The 24,432-nt window shown below is 45.8% G+C and overlaps 1 protein-coding gene across 1 annotated transcript; it reads right to left on the reverse strand.

The window, feature by feature from the left end:
- Nucleotides 1-16,604: 16,604 nt before the first annotated feature.
- Nucleotides 16,605-19,491, reverse strand: LOC146190159 (uncharacterized). The gene is made up of 2 exons (XM_084605426.1): nucleotides 18,784-19,491; nucleotides 16,605-16,730 (listed from the first exon to the last, which is right to left on the reverse strand). The coding sequence occupies exons 1-2, from the start codon at nucleotides 19,489-19,491 to the stop codon at nucleotides 16,605-16,607; spliced, it is 834 nt and encodes a 277-aa protein (XP_084461552.1).
- Between the last annotated feature and the right edge of the window lie 4,941 nt (nucleotides 19,492-24,432).

A 24,432-nucleotide genomic window follows, 5' to 3' on the forward strand; every position in this document is an offset into this window, starting at 1 on the left:
AAAGAAACTCAAAATATTTGTATCGGCAAGCCCATAATCAGTATGACAGATTGTGAAATTGATTTGTTGCTTCCGCCTTGCGTACTGGCCGACACATTCCTTTTCTTTCCAAGCCTTGTCCGACACGTGCTGCTTTGGGATGTAAGTTTTCACCCTCTTACTCGGCTTTCCAAGAAACCTACATTTGAGAGTGCTTACACGGTGGGAAAAAATAGTGTTTTTACAGAAGCATATTTTGGTTTCTGCTCAAAGTTCAAAGACAATAGTGAGAGAGTGGTCAGCTTCGAATTAACACCATTATTAACTATTTGAAATTAAAACATAGCACGTGTGTTTACGCTTGTGTGACCACAGTTATCTATGCCTTAATGGAAGCGAAATGATTCATACGACTCTTATCGATTAAATGTTCTGTTCATGACTGTTCTGTATGAATTGAAATTGAAGCGTATTCTGACTACGTTACTGCATTCTAAAGGAGCAAAGTCCATGCGATCATGCCGCTTTTGACAAGTGAAGTAAATTTTTCCCACGTCCCTCACTGGCGATTTCCGCGCAGTTACTGGGGCTCCAGAATGCAGCGAGAAAATGAAGCAGCTGTGCGCTCAAATGCACCAGGTCTGTGTGCTGAAGAACAATGCACCGTCGTGCGAAGGTAGGCCTGAATCTTTTCTTATCGCTTTGCCAGGTTGTGATAGCTTGAGTATGCTTATATCGGGGAAGCGCACAGGGGTAATTAATCTAAAGTGTTCTCACACCAGTAATTAAATTGCTAATATGCTGACGTGTAGAGGATGCATCGCAACCGGCGATATTGATAAGCTGGGCCTGAGTTAGCCCCAGGTAGGACAGATAAGTCTTGGTATTCTTCTCATACATCCACATATCATAACAAATAAAGTTGAACAATGTTTCAGGCAACGAATATTGTTACAAACGAGGCTTTTATTACCTGAATAACAAACGACTGAAGCCAGGTGGGTCCACTTTTGAGGGAGCTACGTCATCATCCACATGTTCTCCTCTTAGCGTTGTCGTCAGTGCCATGCCTCCCCCCATCACTTTCTGTAAATGGTGGGGAGGAAAAAAAATACAGATTTGTTTATTCTTTTAGTTTAAACGCGGTAATTTTTTATTAGACACAAGTGTAAACGTGGTAATCGCCATGAATTTGTGCACTCGGGACGTAGATACGTCGGAAGAAAAAGACTCGACTAAAAAGAGCAGGAGCAACCAACATCCTAACAAACTCTTCACTGGCTGAAATGTGGAGAACTAGAAGTAAGCAAGCTTAAGTCGCAAAGGCCACGCCATGATTGCACTTGGGATACTTAATTTGACACTCGTAAAAGCCTTAAATGTTTATAATCTGCCGAGAAGATTACAGCAATGTTTTCGAGATTTTTAAATACAGATATTGGCATCGCCTTGTTGTGTTATTTTACTTTCTAATTATACTTGTCTCTAAATATCACGACTGTATCACCGGCGTGTATTATGCTGTCACACGGTACGAATATTTAAGGAAGTCATTTATTTACTATGAACACAAAAATGATTGAGAATTCATGCGCACATGTTAGGTGCACTATCTTCTACTTTGTTTTGAAATAAATTTGACGTTGCAAAGCCAAAGCCGGAAACTCTCAGGGGAGGGAAATTTTTTGATGATGCGGATTTTAATAACGGCATTAGCACAGTGCTGCTGACCCGCTATGGGCCCCGATACAATTTTTCCTCTTCATTTTTTTTTCTTTTCCACCCTGTGTTTGTAGGGGTGCCCCTTCAGCCATTATTAGTAAATGTCTCCATTGAATGGCAATGCTAAAGCGCTGGACGGTGCCATAGAAATACACTGCAGCTTACGCCTGCGTTCTCGAATTCATGCGCACATGTTAGGTGCACTACCTTCTACTTCGTTTTCAAATAAATTTGACGTTGCAAAGCCAAAGCCGGAAACTATCAGGGGGAGGGAAATTTTTTGATGATGTGGATTTCAATAACGGCATTAGCATAGTGCTGCTGACCCGCTGTGGGCCCCGATACAATTTTTCCTCTTCTTTTTTTTTTTCTTTTCCACCCTGTGTTTGTAGGGGTGCCCCTTCAGCCATTATTAGTAAATGTCTCCATTGAATGGCAATGCTAAAGCGCTGGACGGTGCCATAGAAATACACTGCAGCTTACGCCTGCGTTCTCGAAATCATGCGCACATGTTAGGTGCACTACCTTCTACTTCGTTTTCAAATAAATTTGACGTTGCAAAGCCAAAGCCGGAAACTCTCAGGGGGAGGGAAATTTTTTGATGATGTGTATTTCAATAACGGCATTAGCATAGTGCTGCTGACCCGCTGTGGGCCCCGATACAATTTTTCCTCTTCTTTTTTTTTTCTTTTCCACCCTGTGTTTGTAGGGGTGCCCCTTCAGCCATTATTAGTAAATGTCTCCATTGAATGGCAATGCTAAAGCGCTGAACGGTGCCATAGAAATACACTGCAGCTTACGCCTGCGTTCTCGAATTCATGCGCACATGTTAGGTGCACTACCTTCTACTTCGTTTTCAAATAAATTTGACGTTGCAAAGCCAAAGCCGGAAACTCTCAGGGGGAGGGGAAGTTTTTGATGATGTGGATTTCAATAACGGCATTAGCATAGTGCTGCTGACCCGCTGTGGGCCCCGATACAATTTTTCCACTTCATTTTTTTTTCTTTTCCACCCTGTGTTTGTAGGGGTGCCCCTTCAGCCATTATTAGTAAATGTCGCCATTGAATGGCAATGCTAAAGCGCTGGACGGTGCCATAGAAATGCACTGCAGCTTACGCCTGCGTTCTCGAATTCATGCGCACATGTTAGGTGCACTACCTTCTACTTCGTTTTCAAATAAATTTGACGTTGCAAAGCCAAGGCCGGAAACTCTCAGGGGAGGGAAATTTTTTGATGATGCGGCATTTAATAACGGCATTAGCACAGTGCTGCTGACCCGCTATGGGCCCCGATACAATTTTTCCACTTATTTTTTTTTCTTTTCCACCCTGTGTTTGTAGGGGTGCCCCTTCAGCCATTATTAGTAAATGTCTCCATTGAATGGCAATGCTAAAGCGCTGGACGGTGCCATAGAAATACACTGCAGCTTACGCCTGCGTTCTCGAATTCATGCGCACATGTTAGGTGCACTACCTTCTACTTTGTTTTGAAATAAATTTGACGTTGCAAAGCCAAAGCCGGAAACTCTCATGGGGAAGGAAATTTTTTGATGATGTGGATTTCAATAACGGCATTAGCATAGTGCTGCTGACCCGCTGTGGGCCCCGATACAATTTTTCCTCCTCTTTTTTTTTCTTTTCCACCCTGTGTTTGTAGGGGTGCCCCTTCAGCCATTATTAGTAAATGTCTCCATTGAATGGCAATGCTAAAGCGCTGGACGGTGCCATAGAAATACACTGCAGCTTACGCCTGCGTTCTCGAATTCATGCGCACATGTTAGGTGCACTACCTTCTACTTTGTTTTCAAATAAATTTGACGCTGCAAAGCCAAAGCCGGAAACTCTCAGGGGGAGGGAAATTTTTTGATGATGTGGATTTCAATAACGGCATTAGCATAGTGCTGCTGACCCGCTGTGGGCCCCGATACAATTTTTCCTCCTCTTTTTTTTTCTTTTCCACCCTGTGTTTGTAGGGGTGCCCCTTCAGCCATTATTAGTAAATGTCTCCATTGAATGGCAATGCTAAAGCGCTGGACGGTGCCATAGAAATACACTGCAGCTTACGCCTGCGTTCTCGAATTCATGCGCACATGTTAGGTGCACTACCTTCTACTTTGTTTTCAAATAAATTTGACGTTGCAAAGCCAAAGCCGGAAACTCTCAGGGGGAGGGAAATTTTTTGATGATGTGGATTTCAATAACGGCATTAGCATAGTGCTGCTGACCCGCTGTGTGCCCCGATACAATTTTTCCTCTTCATTTTTTTTTCTTTTCCACCTTGTGTTTGTAGGGGTGCCCCTTCAGCCATTATTAGTAAATGTCTCCATTGAATGGCAATGCTAAAGCGCTGGACGGTGCCATAGAAATACACTGCAGCTTACGCCCGCGTTCTCGAATTCATGCGCACATGTTAGGTGCACTACCTTCTACTTCGTTTTCAAATAAATTTGACGTTGCAAAGCCAAAGCCGGAAACTCTCAGGGGGAGGGAAATTTTTTGATGATCTGGATTTCAATAACGGCATTAGCATACTGCTGCTGACCCGCTGTGGGCCCCGATACAATTTTTCCTCTTCTTTTTTTTTTCTTTTCCACCCTGTGTTTGTAGGGGTGCCCCTTCAGCCATTATTAGTAAATGTCTCCATTGAATGGCAATGCTAAAGCGCTGGACGGTGCCATAGAAATACACTGCAGCTTACGCCTGCGTTCTCGAATTCATGCGCACATGTTAGGTGCACTACCTTCTACTTCGTTTTCAAATAAATTTGACGTTGCAAAGCCAAAGCCGGAAACTCTCAGGGGGAGGGAAATTTTTTGATGATGTGGATTTCAATAACGGCATTAGCATAGTGCTGCTGACCCGCTGTGTGCCCCGATACAATTTTTCATCTTCTTTTTTTTTTCTTTTCCACCCTGTGTTTGTAGGGGTGCCCCTTCAGCCATTATTAGTAAATGTCTCCATTGAATGGCAATGCTAAAGCGCTGGACGGTGCCATAGAAATACACTGCAGCTTACGCCTGCGTTCTCGAATTCATGCGCACATGTTAGGTGCACTACCTTCTACTTCGTTTTCAAATAAATTTGACGTTGCAAAGCCAAAGCCGGAAACTCTCAGGGGAGGGAAATTTTTTGATGATGCGGATTTTAATAACGGCATTAGCACAGTGCTGCTGACCCGCTATGGGCCCCGATACAATTTTTCCACTTCTTTTTTTTTCTTTTCCACCCTGTGTTTGTAGGGGTGCCCCTTCAGCCATTATTAGTAAATGTCTCCATTGAATGGCAATGCTAAAGCGCTGGACGGTGCCCTAGAAATACACTGCAGCTTACGCCTGCGTTCTCGAATTCATGCGCACATGTTAGGTGCACTACCTTCTACTTTGTTTTGAAATAAATTTGACGTTGCAAAGCCAAAGCCGGAAACTCTCATGGGGAGGGAAATTTTTTGATGATGTGGATTTCAATAACGGCATTAGCATAGTGCTGCTGACCCGCTGTGGGCCCCGATACAATTTTTCCTCCTCTTTTTTTTTTCTTTTCCACCCTGTGTTTGTAGGGGTGCCCCTTCAGCCATTATTAGTAAATGTCTCCATTGAATGGCAATGCTAAAGCGCTGGACGGTGCCCTAGAAATACACTGCAGCTTACGCCTGCGTTCTCGAATTCATGCGCACATGTTAGGTGCACTACCTTCTACTTTGTTTTCAAATAAATTTGACGTTGCAAAGCCAAAGCCGGAAACTCTCAGGGGGAGGGAAATTTTTTGATGATGTGGATTTCAATAACGGCATTAGCATAGTGCTGCTGACCCGCTGTGGGCCCCGATACAATTTTTCCTCTTCATTTTTTTTTTCTTTTCCACCCTGTGTTTGTAGGGGTGCCCCTTCAGCCATTATTAGTAAATGTCTCCATTGAATGGCAATGCTAAAGCGCTGGACGGTGCCCTAGAAATACACTGCAGCTTACGCCTGCGTTCTCGAATTCATGCGCACATGTTAGGTTCACTACCTTCTACTTTGTTTTCAAATAAATTTGACGTTGCAAAGCCAAAGCCGGAAACTCTCAGGAGGAGGGAAATTTTTTGATGATGTGGATTTCAATAACGGCATTAGCATAGTGCTGCTGACCCGCTGTGGGCCCCGATACAATTTTTCCTCTTCATTTTTTTTTTCTTTTCCACCCTGTGTTTGTAGGGGTGCCCCTTCAGCCATTAGTAGTAAATGTCTCCATTGAATGGCAATGCTAAAGCGCTGGACGGTGCCCTAAAAATACACTGCAGCTTACGCCTGCGTTCTCGAATTCATGCCCACATGTTAGGTGCACTACCTTCTACTTTGTTTTCAAATAAATTTGACGTTGCAAAGCCAAAGCCGGAAACTCTCAGGGGGAGGGAAATTTTTTGATGATGTGGATTTCAATAACGGCATTAGCATAGTGCTGCTGACCCGCTGTGGGCCCCGATACAATTTTTCCTCTTTTTTTTTTTTTCTTTTCCACCCTGTGTTTGTAGGGGTGCCCCTTCAGCCATTATTAGTAAATGTCTCCATTGAATGGCAATGCTAAAGCGCTGGACGGTGCCATAGAAATACACTGCAGCTTAGGCCTGCGTTCTCGAATTCATGCGCACATGTTAGGTGCACTACCTTCTACTTCGTTTTCAAATAAATTTGACGTTGCAAAGCCAAAGCCGGAAACTCTCAGGGGGAGGGAAATTTTTTGATGATCTGGATTTCAATAACGGCATTAGCATAGTGCTGCTGACCCGCTGTGGGCCCCGATACAATTTTTCCTCTTCTTTTTTTTTTCTTTTCCACCCTGTGTTTGTAGGGGTGCCCCTTCAGCCATTATTAGTAAATGTCTCCTTTGAATGGCAATGCTAAAGCGCTGGACGGTGCCATAGAAATGCACTGCAGCTTACGCCTGCGTTCTGCACAATTCTTTGATCGCGGTTATTCCTGCCTTTATTCTCGCGTAATCGTTGACTCATAGACAAAACTGTCGCGTTCATGGCTATCCTGTGGAACTGAACTGACGCGTATTCTCACTGAGCTCACTTTCACTGTCGTGAAAGGCCGAACTGCGCATTATGCTTCTTTTGGGACAATCCTTCTTGATGATTCTTTCGCAGATATTACGGTTTCAGAGTGCACTGACGTAATGAAGAAGCTGTGTGCGAAAACAGGCCAGGTGTGCGTGCTGAAAAACAACGTACCGTCGTGCGAAGGTAAAGCCGAGTTTTATCTCTTTGCAATGTTGTGATAGCTTCTTGCCTGATGCAGAACCAGAGTGGTAATTTTTTTTTTATTTATTTAGAACATACTGCAGGCCTACAGTAGGCCCAAGCAGGAGATTCGCAAATATGCAGGAATGCTTACACATCAGTTAAAAGTTACAACGTTACAACGCTTTCACCGGCCGCATCGCCAACGCAATTACATCCGCTGCAAGAGACATACCTCTTCCAATTTTCTGCAATGTACTTCCACATTACAAAGCATATAATTTGACCAAGCCTCTGGCGATAAATATCAATTTCAACTGAACTTCATTCTACCTATAAGCACACGGGAATGTCAATAGGTAAATTACAATTTTGCAATGTTTTTTAATGTGCATTTACTGTTTAATTAGTTTTGGACTAAACGAGGCTGGCGTCATTTATCACCGCATAATTAAAACATGCAGAGTGTTACTCCTTGCAACTGAATACTGGCCTAAAGGACGGAATATTGGCTCTTCGCGACAACACAGTATGGTTTGGTTTGTGGGGTTTAACGTCCAAAGCGACTCAGGCTATGAGAGATGCCGTAGGGGATTACTCCGGAAATTTCGACCACCTGGGGTTGTTTAACGTGCACTGACATCGCAGAGCACACGCGCGCTTTGCTTTTCGCCTTCATGGAAAAGCGGCCGCCGAGACCGGGATGAGGCCGGGATTCGATCCTGCGTCCTTGCGCACAGTAGCCGAGTGCCCTAACCACTGCGCTAGCCCGCGGGGCACACATTTTCATGGGATTTAAGAAGGCTTTCGACTGAGAAGTTTAATGAGGTGGGGTGAATTGAGAGCAGATTATTACTGTCTGCGCTAGTCCTTCAGCCTGCACTTTAATATAGAAAGAGTGACAGTATTTAATAAAGTCATCTGTTATAGCCAGATTTTCTTTCCCCTGAAATTACGTTACTCCTGCCAATGTTTGCATGCGTGGCGCTTATTCAGTTATCAGGATACCGACGCCATATAATATTAAAAAAGTTTATCGGAGTTCTTCTGCTTGTTACATGTTCCCTAATACGTTTTCATAACTTTTGGCCCAACTTTCACATGATTTGCTTGCGATGTGGATGACATCATAAGGAGCCCGTATCGGTTTCGCGTGTAAACAGGCGTTGCCCACAAATCGAATATATTCGATATTGCTCATGTAAAGCTTTTACAAGACGCTGAGAGGACGGTTAGCGTTGGCTAACACCCTTGCCATCATTTTACAACAAAGGGCACGAACTCGTGCATCGGGCAAGAAGTACGGAAAAGATGGGCCAAAACACACTGTGGTACATGTTAATGGTTGGCCTGTGTTCGTAGTGCTGTAAATTTTTACGATAGACTTCCACAACTCTCATAATACCCAATCAACCCTTTGGCTGCTTTTGCCATACGGGTACTGCAGCTGCATACTGTCCCGCGGCATTTTTGCCGTACGGCTACTGCTCTACAAGCATAGCGTTTAAAAAAAAATTCGACACTGAGGGTGAATTTTTCTTTCGAAATATTCGACAGTCAAAGGGTTAAAACCCCTGCTCACACGATGAGGTTTCTGAAAGGAGCAACGAGCTGCCAGTATGCCATAACTCCAGAGTGCTATGGGCCCGATTGCGCCCTTTTCTACTTCATTTCCGGCTATTAATAATTCCTTTTTCTAGGTTCAGTTCGACAAACGACGCTTTTTTTTTGAGCGATTCCTGTAACACCCGCTTCAGTTACGGATGCTATATTTAGCTTTTAGTGCTCTATTGTGACGTCCTATTAGAAACCGCTCCTTTTACAGGGGTGGAAAAGGTCGGTACAGTTGGCCTTTAAGAGACTAAGTCGGACGATGAAAACGGTTTGAGTTACTGTCAAGCAACATTTTCGTCTACCAGCCATGACATTGGTGCACACAGGACATCTCTTAGGAGCACGCGAGCTGCTACCAACATTATCGGTCTTGTCTAGAATGCGGAAAACGTTTTCTCTGCTAAGAGTTTTATTCTTATCAGACGGCACACGGATATAAATTATGTCCATAGCAGTCACCTGCAGAGGTCAATAAAATGTGATCTCAAGACTTCCTAATGCTGCGCTAACGTGGCGTTAAACGTCCACTAAAAATAGTTTACCTGTACTTTAACTTTATTAATTGCACAAAAAACTAGAAACATGGAATGTTCAAATAAAATTCGGATTACATTAGAAGCTGCGAAGTGTCTCTGCAGTAAATGCTCCAAGTGGACACATCAGAGATGATCCCAGATATCATTACACGCAATTTAGGTGTAAAAAGTGGCACCCAAGACAGTCGCGCTCAAACCTAGGTATATGTAAGTTATCATGAGTAAAGCAAAAACACTGCCAGCCATGTTCAAAATAAATCGCAAACACGTAATACTGGTTGACGTCTTCAGCCAAAATGCATGTAAAAATTGTTCAGCACGCTATATATGCAAATAAAAGTTGGTTAGCTGTATAAGAGCTTTGGCTAAAGTGGAACCATTGAAAAAGTGCGAAGAAGATAATTGAGCTTTACCAATTAGCACCATCAATAATTTTTACAGATAAGCATTTTAAACTCAATTTGCCTGGAGGCCCAAGCAAGACAAGGCAAAATTCCTTTAGCAAGCACGCACACACATACTCAATGTATCAACAACAGTCAAAATACTGTGCGTTCATTAGCTAAAAAAAAAAAACAGTAACGTGGTGCATTGAAACAGTTGGTAAAAAAAATCAAGAGCAGCAACAACTGGTGGCCTACGACTAAAACCCAGTTGGAGCAAGAACAGTTCATTGAAGTTGCAAAGCTGACCTAACGATAATAAAAAGGCCGAGGTACCCCTCACAGAGACCCAATAAATTGATATTAAAGACAGCTTGCACACAAAAAGGGAAGTACAAAGCGAAGCAGAAACCTTGCATTGCGAGAACCAAATTACCAAAATTTCAAAGCACTCAAACAGCCAAAATGTGACGCAAAAGATATCAAACTATTTCCTAAAGGGACAACGAAACCCAGGCGGCGCCAGTTGTTCTTGGTTTACTGACCTAGAAAACTGTCAAGCAGCCTCCACGTACAGAACCATCACTGCAGGAAGAATAAGCTGCACAATATAATATTAGATTACCTTCAGTAGCTTATAATATTAGCTTACCTTCGCCCAGACGAAGACAAGTCCACTTGTCGAAACGTTGGCTCATCTGCGAACTGAGGCGTACCCATTTACTCTTGTTCAGTTCTTCATACTTCGATTTATTAGTTACTTATATGGAGGGTTGTGGCCTATAAACGTCGGTGGTTTTCATGCGCCAAATGTAATCTGTCTGGTTCATTGTAACCATTCATACATTGTATTGCGTCTTGACAGATTCCCTCAAATATTGTCGCGTATGACAAGCCCGGTAGCCAGAAAAGAAGACACTGACGTTGCACTTGAATGAAACTTTTTATTGGGTTGACTTGCGCCCGCAAAAGAACGAAGTAATCGGCGGCGGTGATTGCAAAAATAGTGCTCAGTGGTCGTCGAACAAAGAATGCCGTCACGCCGACAAACGCTCAATTTAAATGCGGCGAGGAAACATCTAGATAAAGCCGCAAATAGTGACTTGTACAACCTAGAACATTGCAGAAGCGTATGCGAGTGGCAGGAATCTTCGAGAGCCATCTGGGCGCATCTCTAGCGACAAAGAAGCTGATAAAGCTGCGCCTCGCAACACATGAACAAAGAACTGATCCGCGTACCAGAATCAGAGTGATAAGGCCGCGTGCTGGCAGCTGTCGAAAAAAACAAACAAATAAAGATTTGGCTAGATCGCGGCGATATTAAAAACAATACATTCCCATTTTGATTTTTTCATCACTTCAGTCTTGCTATGCCGATGGCTACACATGCTGGTTAGCTGAGTTGAAAACGGGGCTGTCCCAGAGGGGCGGTGGTGTTGGTAGGAACCCCGAAACAAGGTAAACATATAATCAAAGTTTTATGAAAGTTATGTTTTTATTGTTACCCTAATACTGCGCTCGGATAGGTGGCAATAAGCAAACATCACTTTCTTCATTACACGTTTATTTCACTTTGGCGGACTCTCCGAAACACTTGATAAAAATAATAAAACATACAGGATGCCATCTTGCCCCGTTTTATTTTTTCTCGTATGCTTGGCGAGGAGCAGCGCAGCGCTCTTTCACTCAACCAGCGCCAACCATGGATGTGCCAAACGAAATCAAGTGTAAAATTAGTTCAACCTGGGAATTATTTTAGTGTGGTACATATCGAAAATATACCCTTTCAAACTTTATTTCAGACCGAGAAGAAAAACCGACGACACCAAGCTGTAAGTGAATCCCTTTTGATGCATTTATGTACTTGAATTAAGTTTATTTCGAGCATGCGAAAGGGTGAACGGATGCGATCACACCATTGGGACGAATGCCTTGCGGAGCAGCCAATGCCCACGCTGAATGCACGGTTCTGATTACTAGTGTGGTAGAAAAACTATATTAGTTGGAAGCAGCGTCTTGTTCGAGATTTTCAAAAATTTTATTGCGAATATATTTTAGAGCGCAGCTCATGGCTAACTCGAGCGGCGTCGCCGTCACCGCTGTCCTAACCGGTGAAGAGCTATAAGATTTCCCAATAACTGTTGGCACTGGCCAACAAGGGGCGCAAGATTGTGCTCGACCTCCTGCGACCTGCCATGCTCATCCGAAACACAGGCGTCTCGCAGTCTAGAGAAAGGCAGCGTTGTGACCGGGAGGGACCCCTTAACGTCATGGCGCCCTACACTTCAAGGCGAAGCCTAAGTGCATCCAGGATATGGTGTTCCCGGTGGCCACACTATTGCAAGCATTGTAAGCTACTTCAATGCTTGTGAATGGCGCTGCTATAGTGCATAGACAGTAAGGTGTCCTGTAGTGGGGGAAGTGGATGTGTAAGGTGGAATGCGAAGAGGAGGATTGGCGATGGAGGTGAGCGTTGAGAGCGAGAAATAAAAAGCACGCCTCTGCAATACAAAAGTGGACAGGTTACATGGGTTGCAGGCATGTAGGAGGTACTGACTGCTTTCCGGATGTCCAGCAGCCGACTCGCAGATGTTATGCTAAGGTAGGTTGCAATGCACCATCTAGCCCATCTTCAAGTTTTGTGAATATTACGCGGGCATCAGTGCTGTAAAACATCTGCTAAATATGTTTAACATAATACGCAAGCGTCTTTGCTATAAAGCATCTGCAACGAATTCAGTGGCGCGGTATGTAAAGAGCAGAGATAAAAAAAGGAAGGTCTCTCATCGCTGAACAACAGCTAACCAAATATATCTAACCGCGTCCTCTTGTAAACATGAATATATTGAAAATATTACGGCATATTTCTTTCTCGTGGAAACAAAGCTTCGAGGATTTACGGCAGATTTATTGTGTGCGTTGATATCGTGTGCATTCTAGCAGTTACCCTGTTTTCTGGGTGCTAGATTCTTGAAAGCTTTCGATGAAAAATCAACGTAACCAATGTTGCGTGTGCGGCATAAGGAAAGAAATTGTATTTAGGTTTCAGAGTAATAAACCAGGGAGTAAACAACCATATTCCAGACTTTGCTGTGTACGTTCGATAAACATCACTGCCGTGCGGTTTACACATACCTTGCTTGCACCTGCAGATTCGAGGCCACTACAGTGCAGAGAGAAACTGAAGGAAAAGTGCCGAGAAATCGGAATGGAGTGCAAAGTTATCAACGGTGCCCTAACCTGTGCTGGTAAGATTTGCCTAGGACGTGTCTGGAATCGGGCTTACGATATTAAGTTTACTGAATGCTCGCCGGTATGTACCACATTGGGCCGCTTGTCTTTGTTAGACACGCTTGACAGATAGCTTTGGCAGTTCTAACTTATGCAAGCAATCTGCCCTCGAAATGATTTCAAAAGGTATAAATTTATGCTTCTTTTGCTTTTTATCTGTAACATTAAAAAATGTTTGATTAACACGTTCTTCCGGCATATTACTTAGAAGAAAAAATAACAGGTGCTTGATATTATTGCTATTAAATTGAACTTGTGCATTCGTCTGTGTGTAACACCTGGAATAAAGACAGAGTGAAGTGCCCTTGTGCAACCACAAACATTTATTTTGCTTTGACATATTGCACAGTACTGGTGCCTACCAGAGACACTGAACATGGAGTCAATGCACATTATAAAACTGACAGTACCTATCTGACCTCATACAGGCTTAAAATGTTTAGATTAGATGGTCCAGAGTGCTTTTACGCAAACATACTAGCTTGGGCTAACTGAAGATGTCTTGTAGCCGTAAGAATGCTAGGTGCTCAGAGGATATTACAATGATCTGGGGGCCCCAGCGGTGCTGGGGCTATGCTGTTAGAGCCGAAAGCCATGTCGCTAGCTCGGGCCGTGGCAGGGAAGCATGGTACACTGAAGCATAGCCAGCGGGCCAAGCTGTTTATTGGGATCTTCCAATGTTCTTCCTCGGTCGTAGCAGCATCCGTGCACTCCGACTTCGCTGAGTTATCTCCTCCACCGCTGCCGATGCTGTCCATCGAGGTGAGTGAGGAGGACCGCCCGGAGCTGTACGCCAGTCTTCTCACCCCCGCCCGGCCCACAGTATAGCTCCGAGGAAAGGAGGCCAGGAGAGGAAAGTTGAGAGCTCCCCTCGAAAGAGAGGAGTAGGGTATTCGCCGCGTCTTGCGGGCAAGCGGAAATGTCGCACACCCACAAAAGGACAAGCATGAGCAACAGCCGCCCTACCAGGAATACTTAGCTAATATGGAATACTGTAGGAAAGCGAGATCAGTGCTTGGAGGACTTCTGGAAAATTGCATTAGTTAAATGTTCGTCCCAAGGAACGTTAAAGGCCCATTACGGGGGAGAGAAAAAGTGGAAAAATATTTTGCCACATGTTGTATTCTATCGATGTTTCTTAGGAGCGTTAGTTGTTTCGCATAAAAATGAAGCGGGTATGACAGTTTATGAACAACTATGTACAAAATTATTTATAGAGGCATGCTGACGTGTAGCAGAAGCAAATAGCTGTTCAGTAAATGAGGGTTGTTCTAAAGGTACGTATATTCGAGTCCCTTGGTCAGCCGCATTTGACCTTGAGGCCTCAACATGTAGTGCATGCAATTGAATTTAATGCATCGATTGTTTGTGCAGACGCACACCGGTAAAGTACAAGTATACGCGTGCATGTTTCCCTAACTATATATCGCAACATAAGTTTTGATAATGTGCTTCAAATCTAGAAGTGTCACAGTGAGGCGCCTTCTCACTATTAAAACTGCGGACTGATATTACTGCAAAGCAAGGAAAGTAAAGCTATATGGTACGACTTCGAAAGGAAGGCAGCGACATTTATACATGGCATGCATATTCGAATCGGAGTAGAAGCATAAATGGTTACAAAATTTGGGAAAAGTTTAGTATCGATCAATAAAATGTGTGCTTGAAATAGGTATATTTTTGTATGCAATAATGTTATTCCGTCTATCCATAACAGCTGAAGACACGACAAAATGTGATGAAGCCATTAGGAAGAAATGCGAAAGTGTGGAAAAAATATGCGAAGAAGGATCTGGTTTTGTAACTTGTAAAGGTAAGCGTCTAAGTTTGGGAGATAAATTTTCTTACAAGTTGTTGGTCATTACAAAATGAAATGAAAGTGAGAAACAGTTGTCTGCGTAATGTAGTTCAGTCATGTAAATAATTACATAGACACTTCCTATGCTCCACACGCTAAAAATAAGTGTTTTAGTCGTATGGTCGACATACACAGAAAGGCACAAGAAATGACTCACAGCAGAATGTTTTTTCGCAGTACTGTTCTGGAATCTCGCTCATTTCACTTAACCCCTGGTGTATTTCAAAGAAAGCATTTGTTTATCTTCTGTATTTTCTCTTGTAGTTTTTCTTTTCCATTTGCAATCCATTCAAACTCTAAAAATGGTTATAAACTATAGTCAAAAGAGCGAGTCCTAGCCTTGTTGTTGGCGAATCATGGAAGCATTTGCTTTTGCACCATAAACCCCATATGACAAAAACGAACGAACGAACATACACACAAACTAACTAACGAGTGTAGATTGAAAATAAATGCACCATACAGGCGCTTTTTTCTTTGTTTATTGGTTTTGAGAACTGTGACTGTTTTTTTTTGTACTTCTATATGAACAACCCTAAGTACAAAACCATAAAGCGGAAACAATTACGTCGAGAGTGGCACCTCATTCACTGCAACCATCCTGCCGTCACAGTTCAATCTGTGGCTAAGTTACACTCTGTCATGCTTGAATTTCGTCCACGTTTTTGGGTTCTCATCCTCATGGATGCTATCATTGCACACATTGTATAAATGAATGAACAAATAAGCGAGCAATAAATTCAGTGTAGTTTTATGCAGCTAGCTGTAGAAAAAAATGTATTGTAATAAGAGTCCTTGAACAGGGCGCTACGCCGTCAACAGTCAATGGAACGTTCTGCGATCAGTCGTTGCACTTCTGCAAGCGCACGCCCGAGTGTCGGAGAGAGATCTTCGTTGTCGTTTTCTTTCCTGACCGTCACGCGCGTTGAACATGGTTGTCGTTCTCTTCAGAGCATCAGGCGCTGAACGTATCAAAGCCGAATACCTGTTTTACAACTTCCCCCGGGCGAAAAGACGCCATCCTGGCAGATTATGGCGATGTGACGATGGCAGGGTCGTAGTAAGGCTTCAGACTGTAACTGTGTACTATTTCACGATTGCGGCGACGGTGGTCAGTGGATGGCGTAAGGGGTTCGATGAGGTAGTTGACGGGGGATGTTTGCTTGACAATACGGTAGGGGCCCTGATACTTGCTCAAAAGTTTGGATGAAAGACCGGGACTGGAGGAAGGCACCCATAGCCAGACCAAAGAGTCTGTACGGCAAGTAGGAAGAAGTGCAGTTTGATCTCGTGTGGTTTTCTGCTGTTGCTGAGCGTGAGAAGTGAAGGACCGGGCAAGCTGGCGGCATTCTTCAGCATAAGTTGCAGCTTGTGAAACAGTCGTGAATTCGGAAGAATCCGGTCGGTAAGGGAGAATGGTGTCCATGGTACAAGAGGGCTCACGACCGTACAGAAGGAAGTATGGCGAGAAACCGGTGGTTGCTTGTGTGGCAGAGTTATAAGCGAATGTGATGAATGAAAGAGCGCGGTCCCAGTTGGAGTGGTCGGAAGCGACATACATTGCCAGCATGTCGCCCATGGTGCGGTTAAAACACTCAACCATTCCATTTGTTTGCGGATGGTACGCGGAGGTGGCGCGATGAACGATTTTTCATTCTCTAAGAACAGCTTCAACAACTTCAGAAAGGAACGCGGGACCTCTGTCACTCAGCAATTCTTTGGGAGCCCCTGTGAGATAACTTTTGAGCTTGGGTTCGACATTAGACAAAAGTAAAGAGACAACTACGTTTTTAGAGGAAAACAAAACAGATGACTATATTGCACACGAATACATGGCACGTCCGAAAGGGACGGGGTACAAAAAAGCTTCTGGCTTGCGTCGCCGACTTGAAACACTTGGCCGCCGTCTTCCTCCTTTCCCTGTTACTTCCGGCGCTCGCCTCCTCAGCTCCGACAGCCCTGCGCCGGCGCCGCGGTCTCAAAATTTATGAGCGCGGCTGTTTACAGAGCGGCGTTGGTGAGTAGCCTTCGTAGAAAGCGCTCCCGTTGCTCCCCACGACCGGGAACGCCCTTTTCATGTTCGACGCTTCCTGTCGGCTTCGCTTCTTCTGAGAAGGTCGCTGCTGGCTGGAAAGACGGAGGCCTGCAGCCGTTACATTTGTCTGTTTCACAACACACTCCCCCCCCCCCCCCCAAATGAGTATACTCATTTTACATTCGTCTCTAGAGGGTAAAGGAGTTGCACCGGTCGCCGTAGCTGCGTTCCCGATGGCATCTTTATGGCGCAAGAACGCACGTGGCCATCTCGACCTTTGAAAAGTTCCACAACGCGAGCGGTATGCCACATGTGCTTTGGTGCATTATCTTCGTGGACAATGACGATGTCACCTACTTGCAGGGTGTTGGCCGGACTTGCTGCCGCTGTGTGAGCCGACCGTAGTTGCAAGAGGTACTCTCTTCGCCATCGCTTCCAAAATGAGTTGACGATAGATTGTCGGCACTTGAAGCGACGAGTAATGTCCGAAGCAGTGGCCGACGGAACACGGGCTGAGCGTGTTTCAGGGAGGGAAGTCAGCCTCCTGCCAGTCAACAAATGTGACGGTGTCAGAATAGGTGGCTCCCCCGGATCATTTGTCGTGTACGTTAGCGGTCGGGAGTTTATGGTGGCTTCTACATCGGTCAGTACGGTAGCAAGCTCTTCGAAGGAGAGGCTCTGACTACCGAGGATTTTCCGTAGGGCGATTTTTACGGATTTAACCATCCGTTCCTACCAGCCTCCCCACCAGGCTGCTTTTTCAATTATGAATTTCCAGCTGATTTGACGTGAACTGCAGTAGTCCTGCGTTTCTCTACTGCGAGCAATGTTCCACAGTGTCTTGACGTCCTTAGATGCCTTCTTAAATGTCAATGCGTTGTCGCTATAAATGACCGATGGCATTCCTCTCCGAGCAACAAACCGTCTCAAGGCCAGCAGAAAACACTCTGTAGTTAAATTGGAGACAAGCTCCAAATGAATGGCCCTCGTTGTAGCGCAGGTAAAAAGGGCAATGTAGCTTTTGGAGCTAACTTTCTTGGTCGTTGTGTATAACGGTCCTGCAAAGTCAATGCCAGTGACATCGAAAGCATGGCCACCACTCACTCTATCACTTGGGAGAGGCGCTGTTGGAGCGGTCGCCGGCTTTATTCGGTCTCGGAGGCAAACAGGACACCTGGCTATTATCTTCTTCGCTACTTGTCGACAGCTTTGGATCCAAAACTTCTCGCGAAGTTCCGTCATCGTTGTCTGTAGCCCACCGTGGAGGGTCCGCAGGTGAGCTGCTTGTATGACAAGTTTTGTGATCGCATGGTCTCTTGGAAGAAGCACTGGGTGTTTGATATCTTCAGGAAATGGTGAAAACTGAAGTCTTCCAGTTACACGTATCAAACCGTCTGCGTCAAGGAAGGGCTTGAACTGTAGTATCCGCGATGATGTCGGTAGGTTCTCCCCAAGAGACAGAGCATTCATCTCTAACTGGAAACACTCCAGCTGAGCCAGCCTTATCCAATATTTTTCAGCGTCACGTATCTCTGCTGTTGTGAGGTATGCATGAGTGGTTTTGTTTTCAGTGCGGCAGTTTTTCACAAATCTCATCACCCATGCACTGACTCTCAGCAAGCGAGTGTAACTGCTGAAAGTGTCTGCCTGTAACAAAGGTGGCAGATGCGATGCCTCAATCAGGAGCTGGCTCGACTGCTTCTTTCTTTCGTCATCTACTAATACGTTGTCGCACTCGAGCAGACATTTCGATGGCCAGTTACCTGCGGATTTAGCGAGCCAATCAGGACCGTTCCACCAATATCTGCTTGTCAAGAGTGTCTCTGCTTTCATTCCTCGAGTGAGGCAGTCGGCTGGATTGTCCGCACCCGGGCAGTGGGTTTATTGTTCTGGGTGGCTGGCACTTTGTATTTCTTCAACTCGATTCCGCACGAAAGGCTTCCAGTTTTTGGATGAGCTCTTGATCCAATGTAGACAAATTGTTGAATCAGACCAAAAATACGTTTCCACTTTCTGAGGGACTATATATTGCAAATACGTTGCCATCCTTGTTCCAATCAAGGCTGCCATTAATTCGAGTCGAGGTAAAGACAGAGCCTTCAGAGGTGCTACTCTTGACTTTGCAAAAAGAAGGCTGACGCTCACCTTCCCATTGTCGTTCTGAATCCTCAAGTAGGCACAGGATCCGTAAGCCTGGGGGCTTGCATCGCAGAAAGTGTGCAACTGCCAAGAAATTCCATTATTGGGCACGATGCAGCGTGGGAAATGTAGTTGCTTGAGCTTCACGAGATCTGAACACCAATGTGTCCACTCAGCTTCCAAATCAAGGGGCAAAGGCTCGTCCCAACTTAACCCCTTTTCCCACATTCTCTGAAATAATATCTTCGCCCGGACGACAAATGGAGACACAAGACCCAATGGGTCAAACACTCTTGATGACGCCTGCAATACCGCACGTTTAGTTTTGTTGCCTGTGCTCACGTTAGTTAGCACGCTTGTGAGCGATATTGTCATGCTGTCATTCGCGGGCACCCAGTGAAGGCCAAGTACCTTTTGTGTCTCGTCAGAGGCAGCGCAGTCCTCACTGCTCAGGGCACTTCGTACTGCGGCCGAATTTGAGGTCCACTTTCGCAGGCGCATTCCTGCATTCTTCATTATGTCTGCTGCTTCCGTTGCTATTTTTAGTGCCTCGCCGTCTGATTTCGTTCCCGTTACCAAGTCGTCTACATAGAATGACTCCTTCAGTATGTTTGCTGTTTCTTTCAGAGCGCCCGTTTCCTTCTCGAAGGGATGGAGAAGTGTGGCTGTGAGCAGGTAGGGGCTTGCTGTAGTGCCAAACGGTACTATACACATTCTCCATTCTTCTACGTTGGGCAACGGTTCTCCGGCAATAGGTAGGCTGCTGTACCAAAGGAATCTCAATGCATCTCGGTCTTCAGGTTGGACACTGATTTGCAGAAATGCCTTCTCTATATCGGCAACAAGTGCCACCTCATGCAGGCGGAATCGCACTAATATGCGTACTAAGTCACTGATCAGTTTCGGCCCTTTTTCTAGATGATCGTTCAGTGACTCTTTGCCGGGAGCGTGCGATGAGGCATCGAACACTACGCGCAGTTTGGTAGTGGTCGACTCATTTCTGAAAACTGGTTGGTGTGGCATATAATACACATGGCCGGTCTTCGTTCCCTGAGGAACCCTTTCCGCCTGTCCGGCTTCCATGTAACTTCTAATTGCTGAGTCGTACTTTTGCATCATTTCCTTGTTGCGACTAAGGCGCTTTGTCAAACTGCTTAGTCGATGCACCGCCATAACTTTGTTATCCGCCAGCTCAGCACAGTTTTCTTTCCATGGCAGCGCAACCTCGTAGCGGTCGCCTGTCCGTGCAATATCTAGAACTGACGGTTCACATGTTTGATTTTCAGGCTTGTCATTAATGCCGATTGCATCCAACTCCCAAAATTTCTGTAGTGTAATTTGGTCAGCGGATTCGATTCCAATTTTCAGCACACACACGTTCGTTACCAAAGTGAATGCGCTGGTGACGTTGAAAGGACCTTGGAAAGTCTACCCTAAGGTGGTGTTCACGGCAGTTAATCATTCGTCCTCTTTGGAACGGCGAAGTTCTCCTGTTACGAATCTCCACAGGTGGTCTGACCCGATTAGTATGCCAATGCCAGGCACTGCTGGCATGCCGGTGCATAGAAATTTGTCGGCTATCAATGCCCCATTCTTCTCCATCTCTTGTACAAAGTTGTGCTCCACTGGGACCTGCATAACATCGCTGCATATAAATGGTACTTCGACAGCGTCCACCTTCGTTTCGTTTTGGTCATACTGTCCCCGTAGGCGAAGCTCAACAACTCTGCATTTTCGGACATCTGTGTTCGCCCCGCCGAATGTGTTTAGTTGGAAGTCCTTCTCTCCCAAGACTCTCAGTTTCAGCGTTTGTGAGACGTCTTCTAGGATAAAGGTGCGCTAACTTCCTCCATCCAACACTCCGCGTATGTATCCTGTCCCCAACAGCCCATGCGCGGAACGTCTGCAGAGCCACTTCTTTATTTTCTTCTTTGCCAATAGCAGCGTGTACGTTGGCTGTGGTATGAGCAGGTGCCATATTTGTCTCTCCTGCTTTCGTTATGCTGCTGCCCGATATCCAATTGGGATTGCAAACTGACGACGCGTGCCGCTTTTTGCAGTGCATGCAACTAATCTGTCGTCGGCAGTCTTTAGCTTGGTGGCCCCACTTTGTACAGCGAAAGCATCGTCTTGCCTTGGCTAGTTAGTTCCTTTTTTCACCGATGGAGAGGGCTGATGGGCAGCCTTCTGTATTGTGCTCTTGAGATGAACAAAAGAAACAGTTTTCGGCCTTGGAAGAATTAGCATGCAGCACCGCGGCACTTGCAGTTGGGGAGAATTTCCGTACGCGGGTTTGGCGGTCGTCTTGGGTACTGCGCTTGGGTTTGTGACTTTCATGCACAAAATTGGCATTTCCCATGCATCTCTCATTGCTTTCTGTTTCCAATAGGAGAAATTCTAACACTTCTTTAAGTCTTTCCTCGCTTTTTTCGCTTGTCGTAGCTGAGGAATCAGTGGCCAATTCGAGCTCAATATTTTTCCTTGTCGCTCGGCTAGCCTGCCGATGAAATTCGACCACTAGCTCTCTCGGCAGAACCGACAGAATGATTTCAGTCAACATTGCCGCGTATGTTGACGGGCTGACTCCTAGTCCTTTGAGTCCGCTAACGTGAGCTTGCACGTGATCATGCAGATGGCGGAGCCCCCGTACATCACTTGATGACAAAACAGCGGGCAATGCTCTTAATCTTGAGAGGTGCTCCTGCTCAATTCTACTCTTGTCGCCGAACCTTCTTGTCAGTATTTCTACAGCATCGCTGTAGCATGCTTCTGTGGCCTGCAGTCCCTTGATGGCTGCCAAGGCGGGTCCGGAGAGCAACGTTCTCAAATAGTGCATTTTCTCAGCTTTGGAGAGGCCCTCATTTTCATGCACAGCGCTCCTGTAGCATTCCCAAAATGGTTGCCAATTGGACAGCTCACCGTTAAATGTCTGCAGTTGCAGCTTTGGAAGCTTGATCCCGGTTTGTGGCGGCGCTGATGTTATCGCTTGTGTCGTGGCCACGTCGCGCGATGAAGCCGTAGTCGTCTCCACTGCAGCTATTCTTCCTTTTAGCTGTCCGATGGCGTGAATCGCTCTGTCGTCGTATTGGATGGTCTCGATGCATTCCGACTCGAACGTCTCTTCTGGCATAGAAGCCTCTAACTCCTCGTTGATTTTTCGCAGTTCGTTATTACTGCATTCCAGTCGGTACAACAGAGTTGTCAGGGTCTCGACGCTGGCATCCCGGCTCTGGACTGCTGTTGCGACCTCCTTGATCAGGACTGTATTTTGTCCCCGCCGCGCTCTCCTCTTCACTTTAAGTTTTTCCATGGTTCTCGGTGACTTCACCCTTGTCTTCGTTGAGGCTTTTCCTAGGGGGCAGCCGGTACGATGTCGTCCGCTCACACACAATGATGAAAGGCTCACAAGAAACTTTGATCTAATCCCGCCCGGGTTTCGGCACCAATATGTGAGATAACTTTTGAGCTTGGGTTCGACATTAGACAAAAGTAAAGAGACAACTACGTTTTTAGAGGAAAACAAAACAGATGACTATATTGCACACGAATACATGGCACGTCCGAAAGGGACGGGGTACAAAAAAGCTTCTGGCTTGCGTCGCCGACTTGAAACACTTGGCCGCCGTCTTCCTCCTTTCCCCGTTACTTCCGGCGCTCGCCTCCTCAGCTCCGACAGCCCTGCGCCGGCGCCGCGGTCTCAAAATTTATGAGCGCGGCTGTTTACAGAGCGGCGTTGGTGAGTAGCCTTCGTGGAAAGCGCTCCCGTTGCTCCCCACGACCGGGAACGCCCTTTTCATGTTCGACGCTTCCTGTCGGCTTCGCTTCTTCTGAGAAGGTCGCTGCTGGCTGGAAAGACGGAGGCCTGCAGCCGTTACATTTGTCTGTTTCACAACAGCCCCGTGGCGAAGAATGATGTGATGGAGGATGAAGGAGGCCATGCCTTGGGCTGTAGCAGATGGCAAAGACGCCGTTTCGGCGTAGCGTGTGAGATGATCAATTGCAACGACGATCCAGCGACTGCCTGTTGATGTGGTAGGAAGCGGGCCGTACAGGTCGATTCCAACGCGCTCGAAGGGCTGAGCTGGGCAGGTTAGCGGCTGCAGAGGAGCGGCGGGCTGGCGAGGTGGGTGTTTTCGGCGCTGACACTCTTGGCAGGACTGGACGAACCGACGAACATAACGGTACATCCCACGCCAGTAGTACCGCTGTCGCAGGCGAGTGAAGGTTGTCGAGTGAAGGGTACAGTATGTTTTCTTTTTCTATAGCAGGCTCATGGGTAGCTTTCCAACGCGCCAGGGGAAACTTCGCTTTACGCAACGTATCAAATGGAATCACTTCCCGCCTTTCTCGCTCTTGCTCCTTACTTCTTTCGTGCGTCGTAAAAGTTTCATCGTCAAGATGGAAGGTTCTGCCCATATTTAGAGACGTACTATCGGGGACAGAAGTGCCCATGACACGGCTCCCCCGGCCGGAGAGCGATGGATGGATGGATGGATGGATGGATGGGATATAGGAGCGTCCCCTTTGAAACGGGGTGGTAGCAGTAGCTATCATGCTCATTTTTCTGCAATAAACTGCATCGTTGCGCCATCAAGTGGCAGTTCACCTGGTTCGAGATCAAGGAGGAGCGCATGTGCTTCCTAGCTAGCGCGTAAGCATGTACTGACGATGCCTTCACGCAAGTTGCTCTTCAGCCAGGAGCCTTCCGCCAGATGCCGCCATATGGGCATCACTGTGCTCGTGTGCTATACGTGCTGCTGCGCTAGAATGACAAGGTACTAGTCATATGTCTTCTGCCATTTGGACGCAATATGCTCTCGAAAAAACGTGCACTGAATGGCAGGCTGTTTTTATTCTTATCGTTTGCAACAGTGGTTTTCTTCTGAGAAGTTAAAGCTTCATTCAAGCGTCGGCTGTTTATTGCATGAGTAAAACACATGCATATTCTCAATGATTGCCGTTAACTGGGCGCAACGGTTGTGGAGAAATTACTGGGCTTTAATCAGGTGATTTTTTGTCTGATGCTTTGTTTTCAATTTTAAAAAGGAGCGAGTTTGGAAGCCGATGTCTTGAAAATTCTATGCTTTCCTTGGTAACGGTGATGCTACCATCACGTTTACTTGCAGCCGAGAAAAACATCTCGAATTCATGCCTTAGATATGAGGAAAAAAATTCAGTCAGGGGCGAGAAAACTTTTTATTCGCCTAATAACAAAAACATCTTGGCATGCTCAGCATAGCTATAGAAAGTACCGTGGCTTTGGCTTAATACCTGGAAAATTTTCCCTCCACCGCAATGATTTGTTGCAGTCTGCGAGGCACTGACTCGTAAAGGCGGATTATGCATTCGGGATGATCAGGCAGCTTTTTCCCCTCTTGCTGTATTGCATTCCACAATCCGTCTGTGTGGAACCACCGAGGTTTTTTGACAGCAAGTTCCTTTTGAGGATGCCCCAAATGTTTTCAATTGGGTTCATGTCGGCGCCATTGGGTGGCCACTCCAGCACGGGTATGCGTTGCGCTCACTTTTCAGGCACTGGGCTGCGATCTTGCTGCAGCAGGTAGCACCCGTCCGGAAACGGATCGTCAAGAACATACCGCACAAGAGTGGTTTTTATGATCTCGCAGTAGGCGTCCGCGTCGAAGTGACCACATA

This window comes from Amblyomma maculatum, chromosome 5 (genome assembly GCF_055883805.1).
Source record: "Amblyomma maculatum isolate TAMU_Amacu chromosome 5, ASM5588380v1, whole genome shotgun sequence".
In the NCBI taxonomy this organism is placed as follows: Eukaryota; Metazoa; Arthropoda; class Arachnida; order Ixodida; family Ixodidae; genus Amblyomma; species Amblyomma maculatum.

Coding starts and splice junctions, on each gene's coding strand:
- LOC146190159 (XM_084605426.1), bottom strand. CDS start 19,491: ATGTGTATAGTACCGTTTGGCACTACAGCAAGCCCCTACCTGCTCACA. Junction 16,731..18,783: donor TTCAGAACGACAATGGGAAG/GTGAGCGTCAGC, acceptor CCGTCTTTCCAG/CCAGCAGCGACCTTCTCAGA.